The sequence below is a fragment of the Plectropomus leopardus genome, chromosome 7 (genome assembly GCF_008729295.1).
Source record: "Plectropomus leopardus isolate mb chromosome 7, YSFRI_Pleo_2.0, whole genome shotgun sequence".
In the NCBI taxonomy this organism is placed as follows: domain Eukaryota; kingdom Metazoa; phylum Chordata; class Actinopteri; order Perciformes; family Serranidae; genus Plectropomus; species Plectropomus leopardus.
Window position 1 is genome coordinate 31,498,297 of NC_056469.1, and position 18,133 is coordinate 31,516,429.

General features: G+C 40.1%; 1 protein-coding gene across 1 annotated transcript; it reads left to right on the forward strand.

The window, feature by feature from the left end:
- Positions 1–1,101: 1,101 nt before the first annotated feature.
- On the forward strand, positions 1,102–17,073 carry mios (missing oocyte, meiosis regulator, homolog (Drosophila)). The gene is made up of 12 exons (XM_042489499.1): positions 1,102–1,202; positions 2,989–3,855; positions 5,208–5,697; positions 7,134–7,232; positions 7,405–7,659; positions 9,859–10,028; positions 10,595–10,660; positions 10,825–10,983; positions 12,027–12,179; positions 13,409–13,613; positions 13,881–14,010; positions 15,573–17,073. The coding sequence occupies exons 2-12, from the start codon at positions 3,037–3,039 to the stop codon at positions 15,661–15,663; spliced, it is 2,637 nt and encodes an 878-aa protein (XP_042345433.1). The 5' UTR covers positions 1,102–1,202; positions 2,989–3,036; the 3' UTR covers positions 15,664–17,073.
- Positions 17,074–18,133: the final 1,060 nt, after the last annotated feature.

Genomic DNA, 18,133 nt, shown 5'->3' on the forward strand with positions numbered 1-18,133 from the left:
TGAGTTGAAAAGGTCACTACAGTTTTTTGCTTTGTCTTTTGGGCTGTGGCGCATGGAGATTGTTTGGATGCGGTGCGTAAAAGTCCCTAATGAAATTTTACTTTTCCACTGTCGGCCACTAATGCGACAGCAAAGTGTCGAATGATGCTCATGTGCAGTACTGCTGTTGAGTTTAGGGACTGTTCATTACTCATGAGAAGGGAGAGGGTGGTGCAGAAGGGGGAGGCATGTCATTTTTTAAGCACAGAGGAGGGGCTTTATTTTTTATTTTGATTTTTGGCTTAGGGAAGGGGCATATAACTTTGTGTTTTTTTGTATTTATTGTACTGTTGTTTTTAAAAGAAAATACTCATTATAAGGCCCTTTCTGTTTTCTGTTCTGATTTCTAAAAAAAAAATGCCTTCCAAACCTGCAGGCCCAAGGGTTTGGAAGGTTTTTAAAATTGCCAAAATAACACCATCTTTGTTGCCAGAAACTATAAAAAGAGACATTATCATTGGATTTTTAACTGTTTTATGGTGCTTGGACACACTGTGTGTAACAAATCCCTCTGTCGGAAAAAAAACAACTGAGTTTTAAATAGTGATATTTTGTCAAAATCCTTTATTCACTTACTTTTTTTTTTTTTTGCCAAAAATCAAGCATTTGCACTAATTTACCAGCATGCAAGACAAGAGTGACAAACTGCAAATTTCTGATTAATAATCAAGTTTTAAAAAACTAATGAATGATTTATAGTGTAGTGTGGGTCATGCCTTTTCTCCACTCAGGGAGGCTTATGAAAAAAAGTTGCTCTGTATCATTATTATTATTATTTTTATTATTATTATTATTATTATAATTATTATTATTATTATTATTATTATTATTATTATTATTATTATTATTATTGTTTGTGAATAATCTGCTGAAATTTAATCAGTTGTCCAAAAATATCCTGATACTCTGTGGAGTTATGAATTCAGCTCCTTGCTGTCCTCTCCTTGTGTATTAATCCACTTTGATCAGGGCTCCCTCTGCTGGTGAACTGCAGGAGTAACAGCGCCTAAGCGGAACCTTCAGTACATTCTCTTCAAACAAGCCGGACATGTTTTGGTGTAACACACAACATTTAGCGGGGCTGGAAGTGCTCCTGGCCCTGCTCGTCGACATGTGCATGCTAAACTGTCATCCATCCGCTGATTTAAACACTCTGCGTGTTTGTGAGTAACTTTTTTACTGTTTCCAAGTGTTGAGGAAACATTTTCGGCTGTTAGCTGAACCCGCGCGAGATTTTAACGGTCGCGTTTTAGCTCGTCCTTCACTCGTTAGCATTAGCTTAGTGGAGTTAGCATGTCAACAAAACTTGGGGATTTAGTTTAAACTAACGTGAAACTTTGATATTTAGAGGTTTATTTACACATTTTGATTCACGTGCGGCTTTTATTTCAAATAATGTATTTGCTAACTAGCTAGTTAGCACGAGTTTGTTGAGTTTTTGAAATCAACAGTAGCAGCGCTCAGACTGACAGCAGCAGGTTAGCTAATTTACACGTTAACGTTACTTTATCGTGTTTATGGGGATTATGTGAGCAGTGTCGCTGGTGTTTTTGCGCTAAGTTCAGTAGTGGAAGAAGAATTCTGATACTTTTATTGAAGTAAAAGTACTATTACTGCTCAGTGAAAATATTCCACTATAAGTACAATAATCTACTACCAGAAAACATTAAAGTGATTGGCCTGTGATCGAGAGGATGGTTTAATTTAGGGGGAACATGTCATTTCAAAACGTATAATTTCCCTACTACCAGAAAAAAGTTTTTGTTTATAGATATGTGGAGTTAATCTACGGAACAATTTAATGTGGAGCTAAAGAAATGTCCAAACATAAACCGGTTTAAAATGCTGTATAAAAACATGATTTTCACGAGCTACAGGGATGAAGATGGGGTTTGACAATTACCAGTTGTATTTCTAATAATTTGGTTATTTAATATTTCTTTTTCCATAGTTTATTATCCTCTTATTTTTGTAAATATTTTTTAAAATACTGTAGATAATTGATTTTGGTTATGTATGTCTATGCTGAAATAATTTCAGGATTTAAATGAATAATGAGGCTGGTTAATTAAAATTCAGTGACTTATGGAGAAGGGGTAGGAATAAATAAGTTTTTACTTATTCTCACTCCTTTTCAAATATGAAAACCAAGTCACAATGTCTTTGATCATTTCATTTGCTGTATGTTTTCCATTGCCTGTAAATATTACTTTTTTGTGTCTACTTTTATATAATAATTTCTGTTTCCATTTTACATGTCTGAAATAAATCAACTCCTCTCTTCCAAACCTGACTTAAGTAAAAGGATTTACTTAAAGTATTAAAACTTATGATATGTATTGCTCTGTAAAATGTCCCTTGTTAATCTGTTACTGTTATATCTGTTTTTTGTTTGTTTGTTTTGTTTTATTGTTTAAGTATTACTGCTGTATTATGACAATAAGAAAAATATTAAACATCATAAGTTCCATCCATTTTAAGTATGAAAATAAGAAATTCATTATTAAACCCTCTTTAATATTACACACACTCGTATTGCTCTGCGCTTTTCGTTGTACGTCGGGCGTCTGCTAGCGGGGGGAGCTACTGTGCCTAAGCTGTCAACAAATGTAGTGCAGTAGAAAGTACAGTATTTGTCTGTGAGATGTAGTGAAGTAGAAGTATTAAAATGTATAAAATGGAAATACAATAAAGTACAAGTATCTTGAATTTAAGCATAGCACTTGGGGCGCCCAGTAGCTCACCTGGTAGAGCGGGTGCCCCACATACTGAGGTTGTGGGTTTGATTCCAATTTGCGGCCCTTTTGCTGCATGTCATCCTCTCTCTGTGATCCCTTTCACGCTGAGAACTGTAGTTTCTAATAAATGCAAAACAAGAAAACAAGTGTAAATGTACTTTGTTACTTTCAACCACTGGATAATTTCTATATCAATGTGTTCATTTTTCAGGTGGCAGAAGGCAGATTCCCTCGAGATCCTTCTAGCTGCCTCTGAGTCATGAGTGGCTCCAAACCAGACATCCTGTGGTCTCCCCACCACCCGGACCGCTATGTCATCTGTGACTCTGAGCTGGGACTGTACCGTATCGGACCTGTGGGCAGCTCAGAAACCAAGCCCGGCACACTCCCGCTCTCCGAAGAAACTGCTGCTACTTTACTTGCCATTAACTCGGACACCCCGTACATGAAATGTGTGGCCTGGTACCCAAAGCATGAGCCGGAGTGTCTGCTCGCTGTGGGCCAAGCTAACGGCAGAGTGGTGCTCACCAGCCTGGGTCAGAGCCACAACTCCACATGCAAAGAGCTGGTGGGGAAAGAGTTTGTGCCCAAGCACGCCCGTCAATGCAACACTTTAGCCTGGAACCCTGTGGACAGCAACCTGCTGGCTGCCGGGTTGGACAAACACAGGGCAGACTTCTCTGTCCTCATATGGGACATTAGCAGTAAGTTTTCCCCAGAGACCAGTGTGGCCTCTGAGAAGATTCGTCTCTCATCTGTGGATTTGGACTCGAGCACTGTAGTGACCAAACCGTTGTACGAGTTAGGTCAGAACGATGCCTGCCTGTCTCTCTGCTGGCTGCTTCGTGACCCAAAGCTGCTGTTGGCCGGCATGCACCGGAACCTCGCAATATTTGACCTGAGGAACACCAGCCAGAAAACATTTGTCAACACTAAGGCCATCCAGGGGGTGACAGTGGATCCACACTTCCCTGACCGTGTGGCGTCTTTCTTTGAGGGCCAGGTGGCCATCTGGGATCTTAGGAAGTTTGAGAAGCCGGTGCTCACGCTCACTGAGCAGCCGAAGCCGCTCACTAAGGTATGACGCAGTGTGTTTTTGAGGAGATGAGCAAAATGTTTAAAGGAATACTTCACCCGCCAAATTACCATTTTAATATCAATTACTCGCCTGATGTTTTATAGCATTTGTGAAGAAAACTTTAATTTTCTGCCTCCTGCAAAAAAAGAATCCAAAAACCGAGATTTGATGAGATTGATAGATTTAAGTCATAGGTAACCCGATTTATCAACAGCAAAACTATATCAAAACATCTGTTAATAACTCTCACACGACTTGTTTAGTGTAATCCAAGGGTCCTTTATTCAGTTGTCTGCTCAGTACTTCCCAGACAGACAGCCCTCTGTGACCGTGACTTGAGTAGAAAAGGAAACTTTATCTCTGCTCTCTCCGAAGCCAGGCTCCTTAAACAAAAACAGTACTTTTAACTCGCTGAGCGCAGGAGCTGCTGGTCTTCAGCTGTCTCAGTCAGTGAGCTTAAATGTGTTTTTGTGTGACTTTTGTGTCTAAAATGGTTAGTCCAGATTCACCAAAATCTTGTGTGATTTTGGTGAATCTGGACTAGCCATTTTAGACACAAAAAAAGATTCACCAAAATCACACAGCAACAGTTACAAATTACAGATGAAGGTCGTAGTAGACCGGCAGCGCCAGTGGTTAGCGAGGTAAAATGACTGTTTTTGTCAATGGAGTCTGGTTTTAATGAGAGCACGGATAATTTTTTACTGTCATGTTCTGAAAATAAATAACATTTTAAACCACAGCTACGCCTTCCACTTTTACTCAGAAACAAAAATTAGCCCTTTAAATTGAAAGAATGACTATTTACTGTCATAATTATGGATATCAAAACAGTATTTCTCGCTTGCCACCCTGGAAAATGGTTAACATTTGGATTTATTGATAGTTTGGGGACCACGTTTAAAACAGCAAAACTGCATCTAAACACTGATTCTTTTTTTTGTAGTGAAAAAGCATTTGTTTGGGAGATACTGAGAACACGACTGCATAATGGAGATTTGGGTTATTCTGCAGGAGTTGTACGACAGTTTGTAATCTGATGTTTTAATATAGTTTTGCTGTTGTTGAATATGAACCCTGCATAACTTCAGTTCATCAAGAATTTTCTCAGATTCTTAGTTCACCTTGGAGGCATGCGAGAAAGTGTTTTCTTTACAACCTAAATGTAACACTGGCTGAGTAATTGATATAGAAATGGTCCCTTGGGGGTTTGAAGTATTCCTTTATGCTCTACCCAGTATTGACATTACAATCATGTTTACAAGCTCTCTTTGGATTCTTGATACGTAATTTCTTGGTTAAATATTAAACACAGTGTATTTGAGAAGCAACGTTTTTCTTTCTTATTTCAGGTGGCTTGGTGTCCGACCCGTAACGGCCTGCTGGCCACACTGACCCGCGACAGCAACATCATCCGCCTGTATGACATGCAACACGCTCCCACACCCATCGGCGATGAGACGGAGCCCACCATCATCGAGCGATGCGTGCAGCCCTGCGAAAGCCAGATCGGCAGCTTCGCCTGGCACCCGTCCTCTCAGAACCGCATGGTGGTGGTGTCAGCAGCCAACCGGGTCATGACTGACTTCACCGTGTTCGAGCGCATCTCCCTGGCCTGGAGCTCCACCACCTCGCTCATGTGGGCGTGCGGCAGACACCTGTATGACTGCGTGGAGGACGGGGCTGATGGAGTGGAGAGCGTGATCGAGAAAGACATCGCCACCAAGATGAGGCAGAGGGCGCAGTCCAGGTACGGCCACGATACCGTCCAGGTGTGGAGGAACCACCTGCTTGCGGGAGGGAGCGACCCGCAGCTCAAGTCTTTGTGGTACGATCTGTTCTATATCCTTTTCACGTGAAGTTGGTGGAAATATGAGCTCAGTGGGAAACGTTTTTATGTTAATGTTGGTCAACAGTCATTATGAAATGACTTTTATTTGGAAAACCTGTGTTTCGATTAACAAAAACTGTTGATATCTCAGTCTATGTTTAATAGTTTTTGTTTACAAATCCTTTTCTAGGGTTTTATCGCTCCTTTTTTCACAGCTGGTCAGGTGTGTAGAACAGTCGCTTTGCCTTTTATAAATATAGATTTTCCTTTTGAATCAGAATCAGAAATAATTTATTGATCCCCAGGGAGAAATTGGGTCATGTTAGAGGTGCTCTCACATTTAAAAACATAGAGAAATTATGAGAAAAATATTTAAAAATATCAAATATGCTACAGTATAAACCTAAATATAGAGAGAACACAGGAAAATGAGATATATGTACAAATTTGTGCACCATAGAATATATAACCACAGTGTAAATAAAAAATTAAAGAAATGAGAAGTTTTATTAAAGGAGACTATTAATAAGGAATATTATCTATCTGTATATAATAATAATAATAGTCAGTCAGTCATTTTCTGTAACTGCTTCTCCTCGTAAGGGTCGCAGGGGGCTGGAGCCAATCCCAGCTGTCATTGGGCGGAAGGCGGGGTACACCCTGGACAGGTCGCCAGACAATCGCAGGGCCGACACATATAGACAGGCAACGATACACACTCACTGTCACACCTAAGGGCAATTTAAAGTCACCAGTCAACCTGAGCTGCATGTCTTGTGACTGTGGGAGGAAGCTGGAGACCGCGGAGAGAACCCACGCAGACACGGGGAGAACATGCAAACTCTGCACAGAAGGGCCCCGCCTAATAATAATAGTAATAATAATAATAATGTATTAAAGCAATATCTATAAAACAATTCTGATGAATTAAAATGTCATTAAATAGATCAAGTGTAGCATTTTCCTGTGAGCATAACACTCAAATTATTTAGAAAATTGAATAAAAAATAGACAATCCTGATGAGAATTGGTAGCGGTGAAAAAACAGCCTGACCCTGTCTTCTCTGCCAATGACTTGTTAAACTAGTCTGACACAATGATAAAATATTATTTTATTTTATTAAGATTTTAAAACATGACAAAACACAACACAACACAACATTTAGTTTAAAAGGCAAGAACCCACAACAAATATGAATATGTTTATTTTTTATTGTCAGTGCTAATTCTTGTTGTGATGGTAACAAATAAAAACGTTCGATTAGTTTCTTGGATTTAGTAGCAGTTTAACTGATGTTCCATTTAGGTCCAGTTGGTGTGTTTGTGTGAGTAACGTGATAAAGTTTTGTGGTAATTGTGGTTCTCGTGCACTTCTGCCTGCTTTGTTTCCTGCTCTTATTATGTTGTTCATCTGCAATATCAGTTCCATTTCCTATATAAGTCTCACATATGAAGCAGTGTGCAGAGGATATGGAGCTGAAGCTGCAGGGGAACAAACAGTCGGTGGTCTACTCTGGCATCAAGAACATTGTGAAGACCAGCTCAGGTGAGTCTGAACCGCCTCAATTAAATATGATAAAATGGTCTTTGTGAGGAGGAATCACACCTTGTGTTAACTTCATTTGTACACATTTTTAGTTATTATGTATCCTGCATTGAAAGTTTTTTTTCAGATTTGGTAGAAATTGAATTTTTTGTGTATGTCCTGGTTCACTCAGGCACCACAGAGAGCCGCAGGTGTTGGAGCGGTTCAGACCGGCAGACCGATGTTCTGCGGTACCACAGCGAGGAGCGCTGCCTCGCCCTGCGGCTCTGCGGCTGGATCAGCAGAGGTCCCGACATCGACGTGGAGATTTTCCTGCGATCGCTGGAGCAGGAGCGTGAGTGGGAGCGGGCGGCCGCCGTGGCTCTGTTTAACATGGACATCCGCCGGGCGATCCAGATCCTCAACAAAGGAGCCACCGCAGAGAAGGGTGAGTGTCGACTGAAAGGACAAATGTTTCAGACCAAAAGCATATGCACAAATTTACTTTCATCATTTGAACTTTCAGAAACATGTATGAACACATTTGTACAAACAAACATATATGATGCGTTAATAATAAGTGATTATTTTCATTATTGAGTCATCTGAAGATTTTAGTTAATTGGTTCATTGTTTGGTTTGTAAAACATCAGAAATCAGAAATAAATATATATCAACATATCTTAGAGTACAAGGTGACTTCAACCAATGTCAAAACAAAAAAAAAACATTCAAGTCACTAGGATGTAACAACCTGGAACAGTTGAATTAATTGGCATTTTTCCTTGAAACTGTTCTTAAATGATATATTATTGAAAAAGTTGCAGTTTTTTGTCTGTCTACATTTTTAATAATTGTTTATTTATTGCAGCTTTAATGTGTTTGGTCTTTTGTGTTATGCGTTTTTGGTTAAATTAAATCATGTAGTGGTTCAAAATGAAGCAGAAGCAGTAAAAAATGTCACCAATTAAATAATCACATACAGAAATCCTATTCAGTTGCACTGCAGACTGATCTGCCTCTGCATTATTGTGCCTTTTGTTGACATGCTGTTTAAACAGGATATTTTATAAGCAGTATTTGTAAAAACATGTATAAAACTGGTCAGAAATGTTGTAAATACATAATTGCACTTTCCTTATAAACAGTTTATCCTTAGTTTGCTAAATGCCCCTTTTTCCCTCAGAGCCTTTTAACAAATGCAGTTAAGGTTTTAAGGAATTTCAGAAATGTAACAGCAGGAGAACCCTGTTTTTCACACAACACTCATCGTGTATCAGCTGCAGAGCTTTTCACACTGAGGTTTAATGAAAACGAGGAGAGAAGGCTGTTGTTTACACACGTCTTGACTGAGAAAAATTCCACCAATGTAGGTCAAACGTTTTTCTGCTGTGTACTCTAATGAGTGTTTCCTAAGCATGACCGATGGGTGATTCATTAGATAAGGCGTGTCAGCAAAAATGTCTCAACTGTTACAGATTTTTTTTTTCCTCAAACAGCAGCTTAATGTCCTGTTTTTTATCTACATGCTTGTCATCATTAAATCTGACATGTTCTCAGCCTTTTCGCTCATTAAATATCCAGTGAGGAAATCAACTGCTGGCTAACTGAAAACTGCCTTTCCTAGTTTTGCCAAGAAAAACATTCAAATTAATTTAGTTTTTACGAATTTGTAATTATAATAATAATGATAATTATAATAATAATGATGATAATAAGCTTTATTTGTATAGCACCTTTCATACATAAAATGCAGCTCAAAGTGCTTTACATACATGATTTAAAACCTAACAATTCATGAGAAACATGTATGTAAATACATATGTATTCTCATACAAACACACAAATACAGCGTACACAGCAACACACACACACACACACATACACATATATATACATACCGACATATGCACAGATAAAATAAGATAAAATAGAATAAATTAAAAATCATTATACAACACATGTATACCATAGCTCTGGCAGTGAGTTGCAGAACAGGTCAGAGGTGAGAAACAAATAAAATAAATAAAATGTAGAAATATAAAATATATATTAAACAAGAAGCATAAAATTATAAAAGCGCATTAAAAGCATAAAACACATTTTTAAGAAAGTAAAACCATAATATGTGATACATCATAATGTTCTGCAAAAACACCTTTTTTGGGGGGGTTATTATTTAACGTCATAACTCAGGAACAGAAGGGGACACATGATTGTAGATCATCTGTGCTGCTGTGGGGAAGGTGTGTATGAAGCATCTATGTAAACTGCAAGATAAACTTGACCGGTGCTCGTAGGCATACAACCACAAGGCAGTAATTCCAGTTTTAACCTTTGGTCAGAACCATGTTTCCCCTTGTTTCAGTCTTTTATGCTAAGCTAAGCTAACTTTCTGTGGGTTGTAGTTTGTGTTTAGCGTACAGACATGAAAGCGGTAGTAATCTGTTCTCTCTCGGCAGGAAAGGGAGTTGTCTGTTTCCACTTAAGAGTAATTCCTGTTTCTTATTTTTCTCCACGCAGAAAGTTGGCTCAAAAAGTTGGCTGTGACTTATTGTCACAGAAGCTCCATCAGAAACGTTTGTTGTTTTTTGTCTGCCTTTACAGGAAAGATTTACACATAGTGAATAGACCTTCTTATTCACAGGTGACCTGAACCTGAATGTGGTTGCCATGGCGCTGTCGGGCTACACGGACGAGAAGTCCTCCCTGTGGAGGGAGATGTGCAGCTCTCTGAGGCTGCAGCTGAAGAACCCCTACCTTTGCGTCATGTTTGCCTTCCTCACCAGTGAGCCTGGAGCCTATGATGGCGTGCTGGTATTAAATCTCTTACTATCATGGAATTTCATAGCTTTATTGCAAGGAAAGTACGTGAAAAGAAAAGTGTTTAAATTGGCACTCCTTTCTCACTGAACAGTAGCTGTTTTGTTCCCATTTCATAAAAAACTTTTACATATTCTCAACACGGAAAAGCCTCAGGTGCACAGGAAGAGATGTCATAAAACACCTCGCAGAACGTGAACACATGCCCGACACAGAGTGTATGTTTGTACTTTTTCCTTCCTTTGTTGCATCAGATTCTGGCTACCAGCTGCTGTCACTTTTATTTATCTCTTTAGAGCTTTTCCTGGCCAGAAGTGATGACTCCACGATAAAATATGAAGTCCGTCACTTTAACAATCTTGGCTTTTAGAGTTGATTAGGTGTAAAAGAATTTCCTGCAGAACTGTGACACAAAACAGATTTTAACAATATAAGCAAAGGATCTTTAGTGCCAATATGGAAACACATATGCTATTAATTGAATGTAAGAAGATCATTGCAAAATTAAACCTTTTTTTATTTGAAATGACGAAAGATGAAATTCTTTGTCTGTATTTCAGTATGAGAGCAGTGTTGCCGTGCGGGACCGAGTAGCTTTCGCCTGTATGTTTCTCAGTGACGCACAGGTAACATGAAATAAACCCTTTAAATATTTCAATACCATACTGTAGATATGCATGTGTCACATGCTTTAACACTGTTACCTAACAAATATAACAAGATTAAATGAGTATGTTGCATTGTTTTATGACTTTATTTTCTTGAATATCTCCTGGGTTTTTGGCTGCAGCTGCCTCGATACATCGACAAACTAACCAATGAGATGAAGGAGGCGGGCAACCTGGAGGGCATCCTGCTGACCGGGTTGACTAAAGATGGCGTCGATCTTATGGAGAGCTACGTGGACCGCACTGGGGATGTCCAGACTGCCAGTTTCTGCATGCTGAAGGTACACAAACACCAGGCGGGTTTTCATTAACTCTCAAATTGCACTAATTCAAATTGCAAATATAAAATATGCCTAATGGAAGCACGTCAATTTAAAAAAAACTCCCATTTATCAAAAAAAAAGTTTTTAATCTAGCATGCGGTGGTATTTCAGGTTATTTGAAAAAGCCATATTTTACAAAACCGCAATGAAAACACTTTTTACGCTTTTCTAGGTCACATGATGCTGTGGCTTTGTGCTTGTCAGTAGGAACTGGCTCCCTCATGATTGGCCCTACAACAAAAGTAAATGAATTCTGCAGTTTGCATCAGAGCTTTTGCTTTTTTTTCTATAAATCTTTGTAGATATTATAAATACATGGCACATTAGCAGGATATAGATTTAAACTTGTGATGTGCTGTGTAAACTGCAGACTGGGCTCTTATGGCCCAACAAGCTACAGGAAGTGACCCCAAAAGCTTTAATCAGTAACCCCATTAAGCTTAACATAAAACTGCAACAAAGAATGAAGAAACTGTCGGTCTGATCGACCCCTGGAGAAATCAAGTTACATCCTAAAACTTGCTTCTTGGTTTGTAAAAAGCCACAGCTGTTACTCTTAACACAGCCGCCGCCTCCAATAACAACATGAAGCAAGTGTCAGTGGAGCTGTGTGCTCTCCTGCACTTGTTTCTGTAAAGAAAACTAAAGAAATTCAAGTGAAACAGGTCTGTAACTTATTTAACATGCTGTAAAACAACTCTCTTTTGTTTTGCTTCATTTCATTCCTGTTCTAACCTGCTCTTGAACACAGTACTGCAGCGTACAAGCCGTCCAACATCTATGTAGTCATTGCGTAAACCTCACATACGTACACACAAACATGTACACATTCCACCAGAGGGATGGGTGCAGGAGGAGGCAGGAAGAGTGAGACTTCTAGAAGCTGTTTTGTTCAAGTACACATTGACTGTTTGTTTTTGGGGCCTGCTTCTCCATGCTAATGAGGTGACTGAAGTGATATTGTGAAATAAGGCCAAGAAAAAAACAAATCTTTCCAACAGGGCTCCCCAGGTGAAGTGTTGAAAGACCCTCGAGTTCAGTGCTGGATCGAAAACTACCGCAACCTGTTGGATGCGTGGAGATTCTGGCACAAACGGGCCGAGTTTGACATCCACAGAGGAAAACTGGACCCCAGCTCCAAACCACTTGCCCAGGTAACACACACCAGGGGGCGATTTTGGAATAATTTTAGCGCTGATATTAAATCAACTTACAACAAGTTGCAAAAATTTTTGAGCCACATTTAACAGAAAATGTCGAGAATTTGCTGTCTTATCAAATGTGAAAATGTTACCCTTTTTTGTTTGTTTTCTGGATTGTAATTTTAATGTTTTAGGGGTTTGAGATTTTTTTTTAAAGGACCAGGTCCATCTTTGTTCTTTTCTGAGTAGGTATAGCTGCAGCTGGAACAGCAGTGTTTCTCACCCACCACCTAAATGACTCATCCACCATACTTTCGGCGCATGCCCACTGTACATAGCTACACGCGACCAGAAATTCATTTTATATTGGAAGCGACTGATTCCCTGCAAAAAGCATGCTCGGGTTATCTGCTATGTGGACCAAGCTGGCAGCTCAATGAGAGGGAGTAACAATGTCAAACATTCAAACGGTGCTCACATCAACACAACCACTCCAACTGCAGCTCCAGTGCCCTTTAAAATCCTTTTGGCTCCAGGAAATTATCCTGAGCATTATCTAATATTTACTGTCATTTTACAGAGTTAACAATTAAAGAAAAAAATATAAACAGATTAATTATTAATGACAATAATGGTAAGCTGCAGCCATAAAAAATGCATTTGATGATTTCAGTCATAATGCACTGGTTAGGTTCGATAAAATTTTTAGAAATGCGTGTTTTCTATCTCATCAAAACAGTGTCTTGACATATGAATCTATTGTGATTGGGCACTGTCAAACTCAGAGCATTCTGTCTGGTTTGTTTACTGTCTTAGATATTACTTCCCTCATAACAAAATAAGAGCCTTGTACTGTTTATTGCTGCACATGTAGTTTGTGCCAAGCTTGTAACACCCACAGCTCCACTCTGCAATTCCTCTCATAAAACCTGGTGTAGTTTGCAATCTCTGTTGTATTTTTTTTTTTTTGCAGAGATGATTTTTAAAGGCCTCATAAAAAAAAAAAGTGTGATTATGAGTACTGGTGCTGCAAGCAAACCTCAGCACGTCCAAACTGCACCACTGACATTCCAATATCCACAGTTAAGCATATTGGGATTATTGCAGTATTATCTAATGCTTATCTCTTACTCCCTTCAAAGTGGAAATCAGACAGCTGGCGAGCGTGTGCTTCTTGGTTTTCTACCGTCATGTTCAGCAGTCCTTATCAACCGACCTTTGTGTTTGTTCCTGTGCGACAGGTGTTTGTGAGCTGCAACTTCTGTGGGAAGTCTATCTCCTACAGCTGCTCGGCGATGCCTCACCAGGGCCGCGGGTTCAGCCAGTACGGTGTCAGCGGCTCACCCACCAAGTCTAAAGTCACAAGTTGCCCCGGCTGCAGGAAACCGCTGCCCCGTTGTGCCCTCTGCCTCATGAACATGGGCACACCTGTTTCTAATTGCCCAGGTAAACTGGCCTGTGTGGAGTGTGTCGACAGATGCTCTGCTGACATTTCCAGGCATCTTGGAGCAGCTTAAATGTTTATAATACTTAACTGAGCGTTTGCAGGAGATTGATTGTGTGGACTTTGATCAGCATTTAGAGCCAGTTGCACCTGGATGTTCAGCAGCCAATCCAGGTTCCTTATTGCTGTGATGTCACTCATACCAGCGTCGATATAGTAGAATTTTATTGATTGTTAATATTGACTCATGGATAAATCTTTTCTGGCAGGAACAGGGAAGTCAGATGAGAAAGTGGACTTGACAAGGGAGAACAAACTCGCTCAGTTCAACAACTGGTTCACCTGGTGTCACAACTGTCGACACGGCGGCCACGCTGGCCACATGCTCAGCTGGTTCAGGTGGGCTCTCACTGGCTGCTGCACACATGTGGATCATTTTCAGACATATGTTAACATGTTTCCCTCTAAGGTCCACGTATCCTCTGTTCAGTGGACTTTCAAATCTGAAACAAAAAGGAAATAATAATATTTACAAAACCAGGTAAATGCAAAAATCCAATATCCAGCAGTACACACAGTGCCAATAATTCTTGTTAGGAATTCTTTATTTATTTTAACCTTATTTTTAACCTACATGTGCCACATACTCTACCTGGTGAGCTAGAGGTCGCCCCCTCAAACCAGATCTTTCAGACAGACTGTCTGCACTGTTATTGTTAGTGATCAGTTTGGATTTGTGTGTCTAGACATCGCCAACACAGCTGCATGGGCTGTTGTGGTTACAATTTAGGAGTCAGTAACTACAAGGCTACGCTGGTGACACCGCTTTCTAATGAGGTGGCATGAGAAATCATCATTTTGCCCTTCAAACAATCCTGATTTAGTTTATTTCAGCATCTTTCCACAGATTTTTATCTTCCATAGCGCTCTGCTAGCAACAGCACTTCTGTCACTCCAGAATTGACATAATTGTCAGATGGATTTATTTGACAGTTAAAAAACACAAATAAAACAGTTTGACCTGAAGACAGTTATCGAAGATATCTTCAACTGTCGAGGATTACGCAAGAGTGCTGCAGGCTTATTTCCATTGTGATCCTCTGAAGGGGCAAGATGCCAGGTCTGGCACTACCGACAAGTGCAAATACGATATCAATATAATTACACAGAAATAAAAGAGATATAAAAGGACTACAATGTGTACGTTTTTGCAAGGTCCCTATTTTGAGAGACTGTTTGGTAACATTGTTTCGCATTGCGAGTAAATCAAAAAGCATAAAATCCAATTTCAGTGGCCAGAAATGTAGAAAATGTGGTTTGTATCCGATCGCATTTCATGTGATTCAAACTTTCTAAAATCAATTTTAATACATAAAAATGTTGGACTGGCAGTTAGAGAGTAAAGCTCATTCTCTTGTTTCCCTTGACCAGTAGTGTACAGTTGTTACTGACAAAACAATGTATGTGGAAAAAAACAACTTAAAAAAAAAAATTCCAGGTGACTAAAGCAAAACTGTAAAAACTGTGAATTGCAATGTAAAATACAGAAATTCAAGAAAAAGAAGAGAGAGAGAGAGAGAGATGGGAATAGATACACAGTAACAATAACAATAAAGAATTGAATGATGAAATGATAAAATAACAACATATACCAATAATAATAGATAAATATTAATAAAGAAGTTATGACAGTATGTATATAATGTGCAAAAAAATCAAGCCATATTCCTTCATCCATTTTTGCAACAGTAAAACCAGCAACATTTTTTTCCCTGGAATACCCAACTTTTTTAAAAATGTATGTTTCAGAATTGAAAAATCAACGAACAGAAGGTGCATTTAACCCGCATTTGTGTTCTTATGACCCTGACGTAAAAACCTATGCATTATCTATTGTTTACACATTTATTTTTCTCCTCTACATGTTGTCTCCTTAATTGACCGTCATGTGTCCATTACAGAGACCACACAGAGTGCCCGGTGTCTGCCTGCACGTGTAAATGCATGCAGCTGGACACCACAGGGAACCTGGTGCCTTCAGACAGCAGCTAAACAGGAGATGTTTGTCGGCAAAAGTGAAGCCAAACACCAGCACGAAGCCAACCAGTGCAGGTTCACTGCAGCTGCACCCACCACACCAACACCTGGGGGAGGGGCAGAGGGTGCCGGCAGTGTCCTTCTCTGAAGCGGCTGCTTGAATAGAGGACAGACCATTAAGTTATAGCCTAGTGAATGTAAAGTCGTAACATATGAAGAAGGGAGGCAGCGTGCGTTACTGATCTGACTAACTGAATCGATGACAGAAAGGGAGCAAATGCAAACTCGCTGCTTTTGCTAATGTAAATTCCACTCAGGAGAAATAAGAGGCTCGGCTGTAATCAGCCTCTTCCAATCTAACCTGAATCAGGCTGATTTAAAAAAAAAATCAAATACTCACTCACACATCAGGATGTGATCACAGGTGCCAATATGTTCGAGCTCTATTTTGTGTTTTAATATTTAACGTCTGTGTTTGTTTTACGAAAGGATCTTCACATACCTCAATGAAAGCATTGCTCGGGGGTAGAAGGACGGCACCCCGGGTGACGGAGCGTAGTGTAATGCACAATAGCGACACTCTCTTGCTCTCTTCATGTTCCTCTGTGCCACTCTTCTTGTGGCATTGTGCGGGAGGGCTTCCAGTGCGACGGGGTGGCTTTAGGGGGGAGAGGATGGAATTGGGAGAAGGTAGGGGGCGACGGGTGATGAGGAGGAAGGGTGGGGAGGGTGCGTCTGTATTCACCAGCCCACTCCAGGCCTGTGGTCCATGAAAGAAGCTCGCCAGAAAACAGCAGCTGCTCGGCACTCTGACAAGACCCTCCAGATTGTTCCCCTCATAAAGAACCTCAGCTGCCGGAACACTATTGACTCAAAGAGAGGGCGAGAGAACAGACAGCCTGAGCCCCACGCCCCCCCCCCCCCTTACCCCCTCCGACATACACAGACGTGCCCTCTCTTTCTTTCTCCCTCTCTGTGGTGCCCAAATTGCACCCAGAAAACTATGCACACCACACATCAATCCGAGGATGGGCGCCGTCTGTGGGGGGACGGGCCGTGTGTAAGCCGCATTGTAAATGGCTTTCTCTCTTTCTCTGCCACCCTCCCCGCTCTGTCACTAACCTAGGGAGGCATTGTAAGTGAGAGGCAGCCTGCACCAGAGCTGGCTAAATCACTTAGTCATGGAGTAGGGAGGAGGAGGTGAGGAGGAGGGGTGCAGGAGCTACTGTATGCCGCTTTCACCGGGATCTCTTCCCGGTGTGGGAGGTTTTACAGGCCTGCGTGCCCTTTTGTGAACTATTTTGGAGTGGAGCTGACAAATTGGCGAGCCGTGTAGCGTCCCGAAAAAACAGGGTGGCTGGAATTTCATCCTTTCAGTGTTTCTTGTGTTTGCCTTTTAAATAAATTCCCACTGACAAATTGGAAGCGCTGCTGAATGGGGGTGTTTTCCATAAGTTTACATGCTTTATTTTTACATTATCATGTTTCATAGACTCAGATGGCGTGGGTTTTTCTATCATGTGCATTCTTTATCTTTGCTTGAAAGCGTTTGAGTCACACGTTATTCTCCCATGGGAACTCCCACAGAAACAGAGCATCAGTGCAGGCAGAGAGATGGACACCAGTGGAAAATGCTACATTTTGGACATCAGTAAGTAATACAACTCCTTATTAGACTGAAAGTTCATTCAACACATCAACCTCAGCACAAGGTCTTTTTAGTGGACGTTCTGGAGCTTTCGATCACATCACAGTCTTCCTCAGCAGATGATATTTGTCTCGTCAATTTCCCCTTTTTTAAGCACTTTTCATTGATTTTGGCATAAACGTTGAAACAAAAATTCACTCTTGACCTTTGAAAGCAGCAGTTAAGCAACAATCTCAACACCTTCAGAATCATCTTTTTTGTCCAAGTATGTTTCAGCCTACAAATGCACAGGAAGATGCATACACATAAAGCTCAAAGACAATGAAACAAAAAAGCAAACAAACATTTACCTACTGAAGTAAGTGCAGGAAAGTAGGCACGAACAGAAATTATTTACAGCGCAGCTTCTATTTACAGGTCAAATTGTTACTGGAAATTATGCGTACCTTGCTGGAATAAATATTGTATGGATAATGTAAGACACTTTAGTCCATTAGTGCTGCTTAATGGAAAAACAACAAAATTGCATAGTATTTCCATTACAATTCGGCAAATGCCGTCTGCAGAGGAGGATAGTGTAATAACGATTGAAAGCTCCAGAACAGCTACTAATGGACATCCTCAACTGTCATATTTATTCGATCATCTATTTATACACTGTCATGTATAAATAGTACAGTACACAAGTGGAAATAACATGTTTAACTGGCCAATCTCAGGCACTCAAATAATTTGGTTTATATTGGTCTATAGACCTAACAGGGTGGAAATTTTTGAGTTAAGTTAACCTTTGATCTGTGAGTTATCCATATTTAGCTAGCTAACATACATCAACAA

What these genes read in the sequence shown, in the direction of transcription:
- mios (XM_042489499.1), top strand. Translation starts at nt 3,037, where the DNA reads ATGAGTGGCTCCAAACCAGACATCCTGTGGTCTCCCCACCACCCGGAC. An exon ending in GCTCCAAACCACTTGCCCAG is followed by an intron (nt 12,180 to 13,408) that starts GTAACACACACC and finishes CCTGTGCGACAG; the next exon opens with GTGTTTGTGAGCTGCAACTT. An exon ending in ACCTGTTTCTAATTGCCCAG is followed by an intron (nt 13,614 to 13,880) that starts GTAAACTGGCCT and finishes CTTTTCTGGCAG; the next exon opens with GAACAGGGAAGTCAGATGAG.